Source organism: Alternaria ventricosa (assembly GCF_023758065.1).
Source record: "Alternaria ventricosa strain BMP 2768 chromosome Unknown scaffold_2, whole genome shotgun sequence".
NCBI classification, from domain to species: domain Eukaryota; kingdom Fungi; phylum Ascomycota; class Dothideomycetes; order Pleosporales; family Pleosporaceae; genus Alternaria; species Alternaria ventricosa.
The window spans coordinates 406892-423386 of NW_026055682.1; the positions used below are offsets into that span (position 1 = coordinate 406892).

At 53.3% G+C, this 16495-nt stretch overlaps 4 protein-coding genes across 4 annotated transcripts; 3 read left to right on the forward strand and 1 right to left on the reverse strand.

Annotated features, from left to right (window-relative positions):
- Window positions 1-5859: 5859 nt before the first annotated feature.
- Window positions 5860-6848, reverse strand: J4E93_001170 (uncharacterized protein; the record flags this gene model as incomplete). The annotated part of the gene is made up of 2 exons (XM_049339122.1): window positions 5860-5927; window positions 6116-6848. The coding sequence occupies 2 exons, from the start codon at window positions 6846-6848 to the stop codon at window positions 5860-5862; spliced, it is 801 nt and encodes a 266-aa protein (XP_049203079.1).
- Window positions 6849-8189: 1341 nt separating this feature from the next.
- Window positions 8190-9506, forward strand: J4E93_001171 (uncharacterized protein; the record flags this gene model as incomplete). Its single annotated transcript, XM_049339123.1, has 4 exons — window positions 8190-8483; window positions 8535-8835; window positions 8886-9140; window positions 9187-9506. 4 exons carry the CDS (start codon window positions 8190-8192, stop codon window positions 9504-9506), a joined length of 1170 nt encoding a protein of 389 aa, XP_049203080.1.
- Window positions 9507-11748: 2242 nt separating this feature from the next.
- On the forward strand, window positions 11749-13723 carry J4E93_001172 (uncharacterized protein; the record flags this gene model as incomplete). The annotated part of the gene is made up of 3 exons (XM_049339124.1): window positions 11749-12519; window positions 12566-12748; window positions 12797-13723. 3 exons carry the CDS (start codon window positions 11749-11751, stop codon window positions 13721-13723), a joined length of 1881 nt encoding a protein of 626 aa, XP_049203081.1.
- Window positions 13724-14345: 622 nt separating this feature from the next.
- On the forward strand, window positions 14346-15599 carry J4E93_001173 (uncharacterized protein; the record flags this gene model as incomplete). Its single annotated transcript, XM_049339125.1, has 2 exons — window positions 14346-14896; window positions 14960-15599. The coding sequence occupies 2 exons, from the start codon at window positions 14346-14348 to the stop codon at window positions 15597-15599; spliced, it is 1191 nt and encodes a 396-aa protein (XP_049203082.1).
- Window positions 15600-16495: the final 896 nt, after the last annotated feature.

The following is a 16495-nucleotide window of genomic DNA, read 5'->3' on the forward strand; positions in this document are numbered from 1 at the left end:
CCCACATGCATACTCTGTATGTCCCTTTATTCCCAATCCCCTATCCTCTCCCCACCCTCCCCACCTCACCACTGACATCTCCCCTCCAGCAAGGTCTCTTCAAAGCCGCCGCAAACGGCCAACGCAACAACAGCAACCCACGCGGCGCCTCCACACTAGAACACTACCGCAAATGCACTCCAGACGCTGTCTACGCGAAAGCCGAACGCGCGGAAGCTTGTCATCAGAATAGTATGGAGAACGCGCCGTTCTTTATTGGGGCGGTGTTGGCGGGGAATGCGGTGGGCTTGGATGTTGGTGAGTGATGAAGTTTTTCTTTTGTGTACTTGTTGGTGGTGCTCTCTCGTCAAATGTCTGGACTTGAAGGGATAGTAATCCTTGTGATATTGGGGGACGTCTACGCGTTCGAGTGCATGCTGACGATGAAACCAAACAGCGACGATGAACACTATGGTGGCGTCGTATATCGGTCTACGCGTCATCTACAGTTTCTTGTACGTGAAGATCGAGAAGAACAAGACGAGTTATTTGAGGAGTGGTACGTGGGGTGCTAGTGTGGCGGTATTGATGACAATGTTTGTCAAGGCGGGGAATGCGATGAACAGGAATCTTGGAAATGGATTCTAGTTTGCACACATAGTCTAATAAAAGCGGACATCAATGGGGAAAAGGACTCAGAGATTAACCAAGGGAGACGTATGGAGAGATCAAACAAGTGCAATTTTGGTAAAAGAATGGAACTCGTTGGTAATATCAATCAAAGAATGTCGTAAAGAATGACAACACATCTACACCCCTGACATACACGATCTCTCTTCATCTCCGAAGTTCTTCTCACCAACCGCTCATTTCAATAACTCACTGCGGCCAAGCACACAGCCCTCCACAGTCCGACCCACCATTCAACGGATCACAGTCATCCCTCGGATCATCAACACAGATCTGACCTGGGATATCGCACTCAAAGCCCGCAAAACCACCGCACAGCTTCTCGCTGACACAGATACCCAGCATATCACAAGCAGGGCCACAGGAGCCGGGCGTGAAAGGATCAGTGATGCAAGTCTGGCCTGTAGGACATTCTTGGAGAGGACTTGCGCGACCGCCGCCACAGATCTGGTTGGTGGGGGTAGCTTGACGAGGGTTGACGGGGGTTGGCAAGGGTATGATGCTGGTTGAGAATGTGGAGCTGGCTCTGGGTGGGCAGATCTGTCATATTGTTAGATTGGTTCACGTCTCGCAGTAACAGGTTGGCTTACCTGGGGTACAGGCTTCTCTCCACCACAAAGCTCATAGCACCTTTGTGCAGAAGCATTTAGGCATTCGCATAGCTCAGGCTGTGTCGAGATGCAGTTGACCAGAGGGCATTCGCACTCTGGAGGAGGAATGGTCGCAGCAACAGGCTCTGGCTCTGCTGAGCGAACCTTGTCGGGAATCGGAGGGCAGGTCGATGGAGGTGGTGCGGGCTTGCCACACTTTGCGGCGCACTCGACTTCTGCGTTGTAGAAGCACCAGCAAGATTGGGGCCATTGTGCGGTACAGGCTACGGGCTCGCACTCGCAAGCCTCGTCTTGTGGCTCAGATACAGGCTCTGGGACCGGCTCTGGTTCTGCTTTGCGAGCTTCGATGGGGCGAGGAGGGCAAGTATCAACCGGTGTGGGCTTACCACACTTGTCGGCACATGCTACCGCTGCATCGTAGGCGCACCAACAAGACTCGGGCCAGGATTGAATGCAGAAGACAGGCTCACAAGTACATGTCTCGGACTGTGCCTCGGGTACTGTCTCCGGAACGGGCTCTGGAGCACGAGGTGCAACATCGATACTGCAGTCTTCGTAAATTGGCTCTGGACCACCGCATTCCTCGAAGCATGCTCTAGCGGCGTCGTTGCGACAGTAGCAGCCTTCTGGGAAAGCTAGAGTGCAATCGGCTGGCGGGCACCAAATGCAATTCTGATCTTGTGGCTGTGGTACTGGTTCCGGTACGGGCTCTGCGGCACGAGGTGTGATATCGACGCCACAGTCCTGGTAGGTTGGTTCCTCGCCACCACACTTCTCGAAGCAAGCTTTCTCTCCCTCATTACGGCAAAGACAGCTCTCAGGCCAAGATTGGATGCATACATATCCCTCGCATACACAAATAGGCTCTGGCAATAATGGCGTTGGTGTTGGTGCGGGCTGGGAGTTTACGATGTCGACAGTGCAGTCGTCGTAGGTCGGCTCTTCACCACCGCACTTCTCGAAACACGCTTTCTTTGCGTCGTTGCGGCAGTAGCAGCCCTCGGGGAAAGAAAGAATGCAGATAACATCTTCGCAGACACAAGCCTCATCCTGAGGTACCGGTACTGGCGCAGGTACGGGCTCTGGAATTGGCTCTGGCTCTGGGGCACGAGCTTTGACGGAGTCAATTGGAATACTGCAGTCCTGGTATGTCGGTTCCTCGCCGCCGCATTTCTTGAAGCACGCCGTCTTCGCGTCGTTTTGGCAGTAGCAACCCTCAGGGAATGACAGAATGCAGAAGACATCCTCGCATACACATTCGGTGGGTGTGGGCTCTGGCACGCTGACTGATGTGGATGTCGGTCGTGGCAACCTAGGGCAGTGCTAAACTTGTGATGAGCATTGTAATATGCTTGGATTGGGATCTTAGCTTACCAGAATACGAGGCTTGTATTCGGGACATTTCGCTTGGCAATCGTACTCTCGCTGGTTGAGGCACGCGCATGCTTCCTGTGAAAATCTTCGTTAACGGTCGCTGTTGGCTGATTCGAGAAGAGATTGCATACCAATGCATTATCGCCGGGGCAGTCAGGTGGTGGGCATGTTGCTACACAGCTGTCTAGCGGCGGCGACTCCAGCGCACGCCCAAGGGCGCTGCCGAAAAGAGGAAGAAGGAAGAAGAGAAGCTTCATTGACAACAAGAAGAAGACCACTAAGCAATAAAAATGCAGTGGTACCAGAAGATGCCTTGGAGGTTGAACGTCTAGCAGGTAGAGATCGGACCGGATATATATTCGGAAAGCACGTTGGACGCCCTGAAAGCATACTTGGTCTCACCTACCAGCGTAGTCATCTTACACTCATCGCCAAGGAAGCCTATAAGACATGTCAGAGTCGCAGAGTGGCCTCAGGAGACCAGACGACGCCTTCCGAAGCCACCAAACTTTGTGTTCTGGCGAACACGAGTTCACAGCTGCCATCCAAGCTCTTGGCAGTTCGTCCTAGGCATGCGTGTTCCGCTATGTGATGATGCTGCATTTTTCGTATAAGGAAGTACCCTCCAGCCACTACGTAAGACAACCAACAGTGTCGTCAGACGGGGCGACGTTTTATTTCGGTCAAAAGTCCGGTAATTGCGCGATGATGTTTGGATGTTTAACCTCATGCTAGGGAGCAAGCGCGAAACCGTGACGTGAGACCAAAATTAGCACTAATTAACCTTCCGCGTAACCGCGTAGCATGAATAATGCTATCGATTGCGGGGTGCAGATCATGGTAGAAGACGCCTTCGGATCCAGGCACCGTCACGTTGCATCCTCAGCCACTTGTCATTTGCTTCCTGTCGGGTGGGACGGCATATTGATTGAACGGAGGCTCTTGCGGCTGGAATACGACAGCTCTGTATGGGTATATTAGGTACTGTATATGCGTGCCGGGTATTCAGTCGAGGGTTCCCGGGGTTCCATCTCTCAGCCGGGACGTTGTACGCCCTTCCATCCGTCTTCCTGTCGCGTGGTGATCTGACGTGGTATGGCCGCGAATCACTTGGCCAAGCTGTGCTGATGGTGAGGAATGTCGCAGCAGACGACGAATCAGGTCTGCTGCTCTAGGAGCTCAACGATGAGAGGTTCACGGGTGAACGAATTTGGCAAAAGTGACGGGCGGGTGCGAGAGAATGCGGGTGATTTGAAGCTCAGGGATAACCTACGCGGGCCGCTGACGCCAAGGCGCTAGGCCATCGTTCTTGCCATGAGCCTGGTTGTATTTCCGTACTACGTCAGACGACGCTCGTCTTCACGCGCATCAGTCTTACGAAACGACGCAGTCCAGAAACAACATGCGAAGCTGAGAACCTCGTGTAAGAAGAACTGGTCAATACAACCCCTACGTAATTTTCACTTGGCGGAGCTTCAGCAACTGTAAGGAGTGACTTATCGATTGAGTAGGGTGCGTAAGTTGTCTAAGGCCATGCCAAGTCGTCCCCAAGCGAACCACTCGCTGACGTGTAATTATGTCTATGACCAATGCAAGCTCAGATGCAACGCCGGTGTGCTTCCCAGGGGTATAGGCCTTCAATGCAACCAAGAACCATCATATGAAACCGTAACTCATTAATAGCGAAATCACCTATTTCTGTCAACGTCTTCAGGCGGAGATCGTCGCTGAAGGCCAGTCGTCGTTCGGACCGCGTCGAAGCCGCGCCAGACTACAGTAGAAACAGAAGAAGCTAGCTCACGCAATGAGGGACCCGCTTCGGAAGCTCGCGGGATCTCACCAGAGGTGCGCCGAGAGTTGTCCCCCGACCAGCCGGCTTCAATATCGTCATCACGCGGAGATGGATCGGTGGGTCCAGATCTGGACATGGGTACAGGTCGCGACGCGGAAGGTGACATGTTGCGAGTCTCAGCAGCTTCCGTCTGTACATCTTCTTCGCTGATAGATAGTCGGGGCGAGCGCGTTGGCGATGCTGACTGTAGCCGGTCGTGCCAGCTTCGACTCAAGGAACGTACAACATCGCCTTTGCAGATGGGGCAAGTCCTCCGGCGCGTGACCAGCCAAGGTGTTCTACTCACGTCAGATCGGCTGTGTCGATAGGATGGCAAAAAAGACTTACATGCAATCCGCGTGGAACTCATGGCCACACGGTAAGCTCATGACCTGACTGACACCATCGACGTACTCTTCCAAACAAACAACGCATTCCCGTTGACGGCCACCATAGCGTCTTCTCCACGCCGCCAGCCCAGATTCTCGCTTCTCTTCTTCGCGATCACGAGATGCATGCTGCACGGACGTCGACGTGGCTGGAGTCTCTGACACAGTAGTCGAGCGCGACCGAGACTCGGGAGATCTAGAACGAGTCGCAGAATGCTGAAGTAAAGGAGTAGTAGGTGAAGCAGCGCTGGATGTCGCTGCGGATGAAGAATCGCTTATTGTCTGATAGGTCCTGACAGGCAAACGCTCAACAACGGATTTGGGTGCCCTCCAACGGCGACGTCGTATACGAGATCTAAGAAGAAGAAGGGCGTACACAACTGTCAGAGTGACCAATGGGCTGACTACGAGTACGAGTAGAGTGTCGAAGAAAGGACTGCTTGAGACATTCGTGGGCGTAAGCGTGACCCACAGGCCTTGGTGGGCACTAGCCGCAAGCGAGGATGTTTTGATAGACGCGGAGTTGGCATCGATGATCGAGGTAATGCTCCTAGTGCGCGCACGACTAGATGATGCTGAAGACGCAGTGCTGTATTTAGAACCAGACCACCAGTTCCAAGAGCTCTTCACACCGGTCTTTGCCTTGGCTGGGGTATACTCACCACTGCCAGGCAAGGCATTGCTACCTGCTTTGGTACTCACTGGAGTTACGCTAGCTGTTTTTGTGGATGCACTTGTAGTTGCAGTGAGTGGCAAGAGGTCAGGATCGCGCCAGTCGTGTTCGCCAATGACGAAACCGTCAGCGACTTTGGTGGGGATTGCCGTGGACACTGCCGATTTTGTTCTGATGGGGTTTTGGTCATCTTCCCAATCACTGACCTCGACCCATTCCAGGTCACCGCTATTGGGAAGTCGTCGGCTGCCAGCCTTGGGAGGTTTGTTGCTCAAACCATGGAAAAATGCCCAGAAGAATGAGTCCCAAAAACTAGTGCGCTGTCCCTCCGCAGTCTTCTTTTTGGATGGAAGCGAGTGTTGCTTCCCGTGGGTCGAAGTCTGTACAACTTGTGGCGCTTCTGAAAGAGTCGCATGAGTTTCAGTGTCCTTGACGCTGGCATGAAAGGCCGCAGAATCTGAAAGCATGCCGTCTCCTGGGTAGAGTGAAGACAGGAGATGCGCGGTTGTGTGCGAAGTAAACAGGGACGGGATCGTGATATTAGAGGTGTCACCTTTGGCGTACATACGAACGAGGGCGCCGCCACGCACGTCGTCGCCAACGATAACGGCGACTCCTCCACGCGATTGTGCCCATTGAACTTTGGCCAGGAAACCACAACCCCCTCGCTTGAGGAGTACAACCTTGCCAGCAATCTCAGCACTCTCTTGTAGTGATTGTATATCAGCGTGTTTGCTTCGTGGCAGTATGTGGGTGCTGGAAAGCCCAGGTTGCAGGTGATCGTCCGTTCCATCGTCCGCAACGGCGTCCTTGGTGTTGTCTTCGCTAGGGCCAGGTACTCCCTTTTTCGAAGGCAAATTCCTGTCCAGCGTGGTGTCCTTTGCTTTTCCTTTGGAATAGCCCGATGGCCGTGAAGCGCGCATGAGGTCATCGTTGCCATCTTCCCAGCCCGGAACGTCGCTGCAACCCAGCTCGCCGCCGGCGCCCATGGAGTCATCTCCAAACCCGCTACCGATCCATAGAGAGCCGCTCAAGCCTCCTTTGGGTAGCGCGGGACCGAAGGCAGCGGGTCGGGCGAGGAAGAAGGTCGAATTATCGTCGGTCAAACTAATAATCGCGGACGGCGGGAACAACGAGCTGGGGAACGGTGAAGAGAACATGGCTTTGAAACTGCCTCGGCTTGACGCAACTGAGATGCGTTCCTGTTCTTCATTCTGCGATGTTCCCACGACCATGTATAGGAGGAGCGTGACAGCGACTAGGCTCGTAGACAGCGAAAGCAGTAGGCGGAGAGGGCGCATGCTTGCGGAAGCAGCCGGGCGGCGACAGGAGGAGGTGAAGAAGGGAAGAACAGCAAGTAGTGCTGGATATTTAGGAGTGTAGAGGCATCGACTGAGATCAGGAGACAGACGGGATGTGGTCCTGTCTAGGGTCACGCGGGCGAGTGAAGGGCAGGAAGCGATGGATGATGCGGCAATAAACGGACGTCAAGGTCGTCACTACTCGGGTGGCGCGAGACAACGGACGGCGGACATGTGCAGGAAGAGCTGGCGCAGCGATTACAGCGAGAAACGCGTTGGAGGCAGGCGATAAGGAAGCGCGTGCTCCAGAATGAAAGGCTGGTGGGCGCCCGATGATGTCGTGATGCGAGACCCTGGTGCAATCGGGGCACGGGCACGACGGCCAGCTGCGCGTGCGCGCGATGAGTGCCAAGCATGCCATTCCCCGCACTCGACCATGCTAGAAACGTCAGAAACACCAAACACCACGTCTGCCTTGTCGTAATGGTCTCTGAGTCTGTATCAACTTTCGCGATACAGTGGCGTATGACCAGCGATGCAGTTTCTGGGTCTGCGTACTGCCTCCTCCCGATTTTCGTCCAGAGCGCGCCGACAGGAGACGGCTAGTTTGCAAACATTCTGTAGCTCTCAGAACTCATGTACTAGATTGGCATGAGAATAAGTATCAAACGGCAGAGCTTTGCAGTAGAAGCTCTGGCTTTGCACGAGTAGGTTTACTCACCCTGTGCTCAAGGTACACACGGCGGACATGCTCACCTCGTTGGGTCTGTAATGATTGAGAGCGGAGGTGACCCAGACATGAATAGACAGTGAACAGAGAAAGACCGCCCAGAGCGATGGCAATTTCGATGTCTCCCAGGTAATATTCAATGCTGGACATGTCACGGTCACCCAGACTCTGCTCGCGGGCCGCTCCTTCCTCGTCAATCATCTAGGTCTGCTCGCGGCTTCTGCTTTACGACGAGATCTGTTTCGATCGGAAAGTACCCCGTCAACATCACCGCTACGACTGCCTGCGCTCTCTCCTCGCCCTTCGTGTCGTCACGCTGCTCCCATCTCCTCCCTCTTTCGACTTCCCGCCTATACTCCTCTCATACCTTCAGCTCCTCTTACAACCAGCCCTACTATCAGCTTCCATACCTCTCAGCAGCTCTTTTCCTACTCATATCATTCCTACGTCTCACCTGCTTGGCTGTGAACTTCAGCTCACGAGCCCATCACCTACGACCCACCTTCACGCAAGCGCACATGTATGGAACTCCTTCGTGGCATTCACCAATCCTTAGCTGACACTGTTGACCTCTAGCCTCTCCCTCGGAAAGCGTCATGGTTCTGCCAGGCATGAAGTCGAGATACACTGAAGACCCCAACCGGCCTGGAGAGCCACGTCTCGCTAGTTTCGGATGGCTACCAAACAGAGCTCGCCATCTCTTCATCTCCTTTGCCGGTGAATTCGTTGGCACCTTCCTCTTCCTGTTCTTCGCCTTCGCTGCCACACAGGTCGCCAACAATCTCCGCGGTAATAGACCCATGGACATTGGATCACTGCTGTACATCTCCTTGGCTTTTGGCTTCTCGCTCGCAGTCAACGTTTGGGTCTTCTTTCGCATCAGTGGAGGTCTCTTCAATCCTGCGGTAAGTGCACTGAAGCTCCTTGATAAAAATGGACACGCTGACAAGGTCTAGGTCACGATCGCCATGGGCTTCGTTGGAGCGCTTGGATGGCTGAAAGTCATACTGCTAATCATTGCGCAACTTCTCGGCGCCATTGCTTCCGCTGCAGTGGTATCTGGTCTTTTTCCAGGACCACTATCCGTGAACACGACCCTCAGCAAGGAAACTTCAGTGACGCGAGGCCTTTTCATCGAAATGTTTCTGACATTCATGTTACTGTTGGCCATCTTCATGTTGGCAGCAGAGAAGCACAAGGCGACGTTCGTCGCTCCAATCGGCATCGGTCTTGCTCTCTTCATCGCGGAGCTGGCTGGTATGTACCAACATCGAGCTGCCCAGACACGATGATGCTGACAAACATAGGTGTATACTTCACTGGAGGCTCACTGAACCCAGCTCGGTCTTTCGGACCTGCTGTCGTGACCGGTGTATGGCCTGGACACCACTGGATTTACTGGATTGGACCCCTCTTCGGCGCTATCCTAGCATGCATCTTCTACCGTCTGATGAAGATGCTCGAATACGAGACTGCCAATCCAGGCGCAGACCACGATGGCCGCGAAGCATATCACGAGCATGGAGTTGGCCGAAGCTCTACCCATTATGAGGCCACATCTGGTATGTCTCTGTAATTCTTATAGTGACAATACTGACCCCTCTGCAGCTCGCCAGGCGACCGATGGAACAGACGAGTACGACTTTGCGAAGCAGCTGCGATCCGGCACCAGACACCCTACCATGACCCAGCGTCAAGCAATGCCTTCCTTCGGCACCCTCTCTGCCTCCACAGGCCACACTGAGAAGCCAGCGGCACCGCTGCCGGTACATATGCAGACGCTCGATGGCCACCGATCCGACACCGTCAACCATCCCGAAGATCGTCCTCGCGCCCACCACAACCGCGGCTCGTCGTCGTACGAGGTGACATCCGACTCGAGCTACCGCAATGGACCGAGTGCGGAGTCGGGCAGCTCGGAGTCATAGACCGGCTCGTCGACTAGCTCGAGCTCAGGGTCGCGCCGTTCGCCGAGCGCATAGGATGACAAGCAGCCGAAGAGTATATTCGGTAGCGCCTGGTATTGGCCATGCTGTTTCCTACCACATTTCATACTCCAAGTGTGTTTCTGTCCACATAAGTGAGAAGCTGTAGCTGGGTGTCGCTGCGTTGCGGGCTTGATGGAAGGGACTGGGCATGGTGATGGTTCGCTACCTAGGGGATCTCTTCTATTTCTTTACAGAATGACACAAGATTTGACATCACTGAGTGCGCATTCAGCGAGCCGTGAGTTTTCATTAGTGTGAGTGGCTTACACCGATTGCGAGTACACGCTCATATCCGAGCCCGTTTTGGCTCGGGTCCGGACGCTCATATGGAGCCTGCTTTGGCTCGGATCCGAAGGCAGCATTCGACAGTTCCTGGCAAACTGCCTCATTTAGACTGCGTAGACGTCTATCTTTAACCTTGTTTTAGCCCGGATCCGAAAGCCGGATTTAACGGCTCTCGACAAACTGCCTCATTTGGACTGCGTAGACGTCTTCATCTGAGCTTGCTTTGGCTCGGATCCGAATCACATGCCCAATGTTAGCCTTGGCTTCATTGTACCGCAACCATTGTTCTCGGATCCGAGACCAGCAACCTACGACTTTCGACGAATCGCTTCATGTAGACTGAGTAGATGCCGATCTTTAAGCTTGCTTTGGCTCGGATCCGAAATCAGCAATCGACAGCCTTCGACAGATTGCCTCCTTTGGACTGCGTAAACGTCTATAAGCTTGCGTTGTCTCGGATCCGAAGTCATGGCGAACGAATTACAACTGCAAGGGTGACTCGGATCCGAAACCTACAATCGACGGCTTTCGATGTATTGCCTCATTTGAATTGCGCCGACCAACGAACAAATCCTTTCTGACCCGGAACATGAGTTCCAACAAGCTTCGCTACGCCACTACGTAGAACGCGAATGTCCTTGATGTGTGCTCGACCGAGGACATGGTCTAGGCCGTGCAAAGGTGGATGGTGTCACCAGGTACGAGCGGTCGATCGACCTCCGAACATTCAAGAAGCAGCTATTGCACGGTCCAAAGGTACGCCGATGCGCAAGGCCCTTCTACTGATGGCACCCACCGGATTCAAATTTGCATGGGTATGTCGCAAGTGTTTTACGCCCCTCTTCCCATAGAGTATTGGTGGAGGGGTAATTGACAAAGCGTTACTCTTTCGCCGACTGAGGAGAGTTGATAGAAGATGGTCTACTTCTCCACTCGCAGTAATTGCGGCGATGATGTCGTCAAGGACCTCGCGCTGGGCACAGATCCTCAAGAGCTCATCCTCACTTCCCACATCACGTATCCGATACTCACATGTCATGCGCAACATGGAAAACTTGATTGTATTGCTATCGACTTTAGTATACACAGCCCGTTCCACCAGGTATGCGATTGCGCCGTTGCGCGCATCGGTCGCGAAGGCGGTGTTCATTGCGCCGCAAAGGCTGTCGTCGTTGCGTCGCGTGCGGGGTGCGCGGTATGTATAGGACACCGACCAGTTTATTGAATCAGAGATGCCGTCAAAGCGTCCGTTATGTAACAAGGTGTGTGTGCCGGACGCGGAAGTCATGCAACCACATCCAAATCTACCAATGAACCACTTAAGCCCCCGAAAGGAAGAGTTCAAAGGCGGATGAGGAGAGCTGCTCAGCTGATACACGCTAGGCTTTCATCATCTGGCGGGTTTGTTAGTATTGACGCAAGGGAATTTGCGACAGCAGGGTGACTTACGTGTTATAAACTGGAGGGATAGCGAGAGGAACTGGGTGTGGGCGCCGGAAACCTTTTGAAGCTTCTGCAGCGTGGTCTGGGCGGACGCTAACCTCTTTGGAGCTAGTGGCGGATGCGGCTTGGCGTGTTTTCGAGATCTGGCTGCGCGCTCACTGAAGGCGTCATAATCGCGCTGATATCTGCAAGAGGTCGATCATTCGTCGCGATCAGATATGAGTCTTGCACGCGTCTCACGATGTGTGCTGATACGGGATAATGGCTTGCGCATCTCCTACGCAGAGATTTCGCGGTTTTGTCGAACACCCCATCACGGGATCACGCCCAGTCGTGCAGGCCTATGTCGGGGGCACGCAACGCGAGGCTTCGCGACTTCGCAGACACGCAATCAGGATGAAAATCTGCAAAAGACTCTTGATGACTTCAAGGCCACCAGTATGATCACAACGACATGTTCAATGCCTTCGCTCACCATGATGCAGTTCGACCATCCTCTTGGAAGGACCTCAATGATGAATGGAATTCTAAGATCACTAATAGTCCTCCTGGAGAGGAAGTTGAGATCTCTGGTTATATCAGCGCACGGCGGGATGTTAGCAGCAAACTCTCTTTCACGATGCTCCGCCACAAGAACCAAGGCGTATGTGTCCAACTCGTCTCCAAACCTCTGAACGATGAAGCGGATACACCGGACGCGCATAAGACCCTGCGGTTATTAAAAGAGTGGACTCCCGTCATAGTCCGGGGAAAGCTAGTGGAGCGCAAAGGGGCCAAGACCGACACATTCGCGGGTATGAACCTGCTCGGTACCCGGGAGATCGCTGTGGAGCACGTCCAGCCACTGAACTACATATCGGATGATATCATTATAAAAGATGACACTGTATTTGGCCCAGACCAAAGGCATCTACAGCTTCGTACAGACTCGAGATTGCGCGACACTCTCTTCCAACGGTCGAAAGCCATGGCTAGAGCAAGACTGCACTTGAACCATTACAACTGGAAGGAGATCGAAACGCCGATACTGTTCAAATCGACTCCTGAAGGCGCAAGAGAGTTTCTCGTGCCGACACGGCAGAAAGGATTGGCATACGCGCTGCCACAAAGCCCACAGCAATACAAGCAGATACTCATGGCATCGGGCTTCACGAAATACTACCAATTTGCTAGGTGTTTCCGAGATGAGGACCTGAGGGCCGACAGACAGCCAGAGTTCACCCAGGTCAGCACTATCGTGTCTCTGATGAAGACTCCGCTAACTGGAACAGCTCGATATGGAGATGTCTTTCGCTAACGAGGAAGACGTCATGCACGAGACAGAAGCTCTACTCAGAGAGCTGTGGTATAAAGTGCTTGGAATAAAGAAGGAGAAGAAGTTTGCGCGAATGACCTATCAGGAGGCAATGGCTGCATATGGATCTGATAAACCAGACCTAAGATTCCAGGCAAAGGTGCGTAGCTGACGCGACCTAGCTGTCTCCTCAAGCTAATGAGTACAGATCCACACCATTACGGAACACCTGACAGCCGATTTGATCGGCAAGATTAGTTCTCTCCAAGATCCGGCCGTCGATGCAGTGAAGATACGCATATCTGATGACCCTAAGACGACCCGCAAGTTCATTGCCGACTTCCTTGACAGCCCGGACGGAAAGGTCTTCCTCGACAACCCCGATGGTCAACCAGGTATCTTCATCGGTGACCTTTCTCAGCCCATGCAAGGCCTCGGACCACTGGGCTACCAATACGTGATGGAGGGCCCGGAAGCGCTGGCTGTGGAAAACGGCGACCTTCTTGTCCTCCAGGCACGTCCAAATGCGCCCTTCTCGGGCGGCTCAACAATGTTGGGAAACTTGCGTCTTGCTCTCCACAAAGCAGCCATAGCAAAGGGACTGATTGAGGCACCTAAAATTACCAAGTTCGTCTGGATAACAGACTTCCCATTGTTTACCCCGTCGAGCGACAGCGAACCAGGTCAAGGTGGATCAGCAGGCTTCTCATCAACACACCACCCGTTCACCGCACCGAAGACACCCGAGGATGTCGACCTGCTACTTACCTCGCCTTCCTCCGCTGTAGCAGCACACTACGACATCGTTGTCAACGGCGTCGAGCTCGGCGGCGGCAGTCGCCGTATCCACTCCGCCGCTATGCAGGAATTCATCTTCAAAGATATCCTCAAAATGAAGCCCGAACGCGTAGAGGACTTCAGACATCTGCTTGATGTGTTGAAGAGCGGCTGCCCGCCTCATGCGGGTATCGCACTGGGATGGGATCGGTTGATGGCTGTGATGTGCGGCAGGGATAGCGTGAGGGATGTCATTGCTTTCCCGAAGAGTGGGAGAGGAGAAGATCAGCTGGTGAAGAGTCCGAATCGCATGACTGAAGAGCAATTGGCTACATATCATCTTGAGTTGAGGAAGTAGACTGGGGTTTGTGGGAATACTAGAGTGTACGATAGAAATGTTGAGTCTGTATCATCTTGGACAGTGTAACAATATAAATCCCATTCGACCTTTGTTTAGTATGTAGGTAGCGATATTCCCAGCGATCACGCCAGTTTTTGAGTCACAGTAAGTACGTACCCGCACATTATCCCATGTTCGCCCAGGAAGCTGCTGCATGATAATTATTGCTGCGATGCAGTCATCCTCTGAAGAAGCATCACGAGTTGCCGATCATAGCGAACGACAAACGACGTTCCGTTACACCACATTGTTCTTAGCGCTTATCCCGGAGCATCGTTCCTTCTAAGGTCTCATTGGCAGCTTCGTCATGATTTGGAGCAACGTTACGCCCGTAATGCAGGCATGTTGGTGTTTTACCGAGCCTCTTATCGTGCTATGCTTGCGGATAAATCCGTGAAGAATTGATGAGGCATATGCGAGCTGTAAAACTCGTATGACCGGTACTCTGTCATTGAAAGATTATAAGAGCATGCTGTAGCTTCCACTAGTTGCGCCCTAAGGCATAGCAAGTTTTTTTTTTAGCTCTGCACATACTAGCTGCAGCAGCACGTGTATCATCGGCCCGGTTTCCACTATCATGATGGCAGAACCTACATACCAGATCCCAGAAGAGTATCAGTCACAGCTGAAGTATGTGGAGTCGAAAGACAGCCGCACTGATGCTGAGATTCTGGACTCCTTGACGAAGCATACAGCTATCACGTCTGAGAAGAACATTTGGACATTCTGGCATGCTGGCGTACAGCAGATGCCAACATGGACACAGCGCAACATCATCAACTGGGTGCGACTTCACGGCTCTGAGTGGACTATTCGCGTGCTCGACACGGTACCAGACTCGCCAAATCACGCGTTAACTTGGATATCGACCGACCTTCTTCCGGAGACTTTCGTGAAGGGTACGATGACGGGGCCGTACGTAGGTCCCCATAGCGCCGACTTCCTGCGTGGCGCAGCACTGTACACGTATGGTGGCGTCTGGATGGACGTCGGATGCATCGTGTTCCGCAATCTCGACAAAGTCTGCTGGGACCAACTTGGGGATGACAGCAGCCCTTTTACAGTCGCTGCGCCACTGGTGTATGGTCAGTTCATGGCCAATCATGTCGTCGCCTCTCGAAAAGGCGACGAGTTCATCAAGAACTGGCGCGTCATACCCACTCAGCCATGATTCATCAGACTGACTGTGAACAGGCACCTAATCTTCCTGGAGCTCTGGAAGGGACGTACCGACTTTACTGGCGTGGTGCAGTCGCCTCTCATCAGCTTCATCAAGCAGATGAACAGCAAGGATCTTCAAGACTCCGGATTTAAATGGGAGTGGAAAGTCGACGAGCAGACTCTCATCGGATACATCGGGCAGTGCCTCGCCTGGATACGCTTGACGTGGCTGCAAGAGCCTAACGGTGGTTTCGATGGCGTCACCTACTGGGCTGAGAAGGTCTTGCTGTGGCACGCGCTATCTGAAGACTTTCCTGCTGAGCACACTCTTGGCTTCGATATTAGCGCAGACTTTCTGAAGCTTTTGGCCATGAGCGTGGATGCTGACGAGTCCGACGCGGTATACGAGAAGGCAAAGAAGGCCACGTGGGGGATGTTGACGCAGAGTGTGATGCAGAAGATTACACATGGCAAAGGGCTGGGCGAGACAGTTCATATTGGCACGTTGCTGGACCTTCCGGAGAACGAGGGTATAGATGCTGCACCTGGTACTTTGGCAGGGCTGCTGCGATATGGGAGCGTGCATCTGGAGCAGACGAGGGACATGCCGTATATCAAGGCCCCTGCGGTGGATCCTGAGTTCATTTTGCACAAGGGATTACTGGAGGCGTGAAAAGGACATCCGCCGAGATAGTGCTTTGAATCTGGGCGGTCGGAAACCGGAATTCTTTGTCGTATAATCAAAAGGTCTTTTTGTTGATGTTGCAGCCTCAATGAAGCGGAATGGGCGCAGTGCGAAGCATAGCCGTCCAGGCTTCCGCAATCAAACTTGAAATCAGGCATGCGCAAGAACGAGCTTCCCAGCTGCCAGTTCGCAAGCGGCGAATAGTCCGTGCGCCCGCGTATGACATCATTTCCTTCTCCTTTGATGACATTCCCCAACCACCACGGTGTATCCTTGCGTCTCCTTTCTACTCCGCCTCCGACCTTCTAGATTGACGGTCTCCTTGCGAAAAGCAGTCGACCGATCCTAATGAGTCGAACCTCGGCAGCCCCGTGTTCGAATGTAATGCGCCACAACCACTGTGCCACAGTGACTGCGCCACATATTTCGTCGTGTGGCCCTCCTAGCTTCGATGACGGTCACCCTCATGCGCACGCCCAGAACACGCTTCTCATCGTAGCTGTCATTCTTGCCCCGCTGAGATTACTGAGCGGAGAGTGTGACGAGATACGCACGACATAAGACCGAACAGGCGCTTTCCAAGACAAGGCAGAATCCGATGAGCGCAGTTGGTCGGTTTTGATTGGACGCCATGTGAAGTTAGCCTCAGGCGGTAAAGCATGTCTCGACGGAGACATGGAACTTGTATCGGGCATATCGCCGCGGATGAGACCTTCCAAAGCATGTTCAAGAGATTCAGACGGCGATGCGCGATGCAAAGTTCTACCGGCCGTGTTTATCATGCATCTGGGGTCTTGACCATTGTGCCCATGGGTAGCGAGGTTTTGCGAGGGCTATTGACAAGGTTTTATCCATCTGCGTCCTTGTTACCTTGAAGGAACACG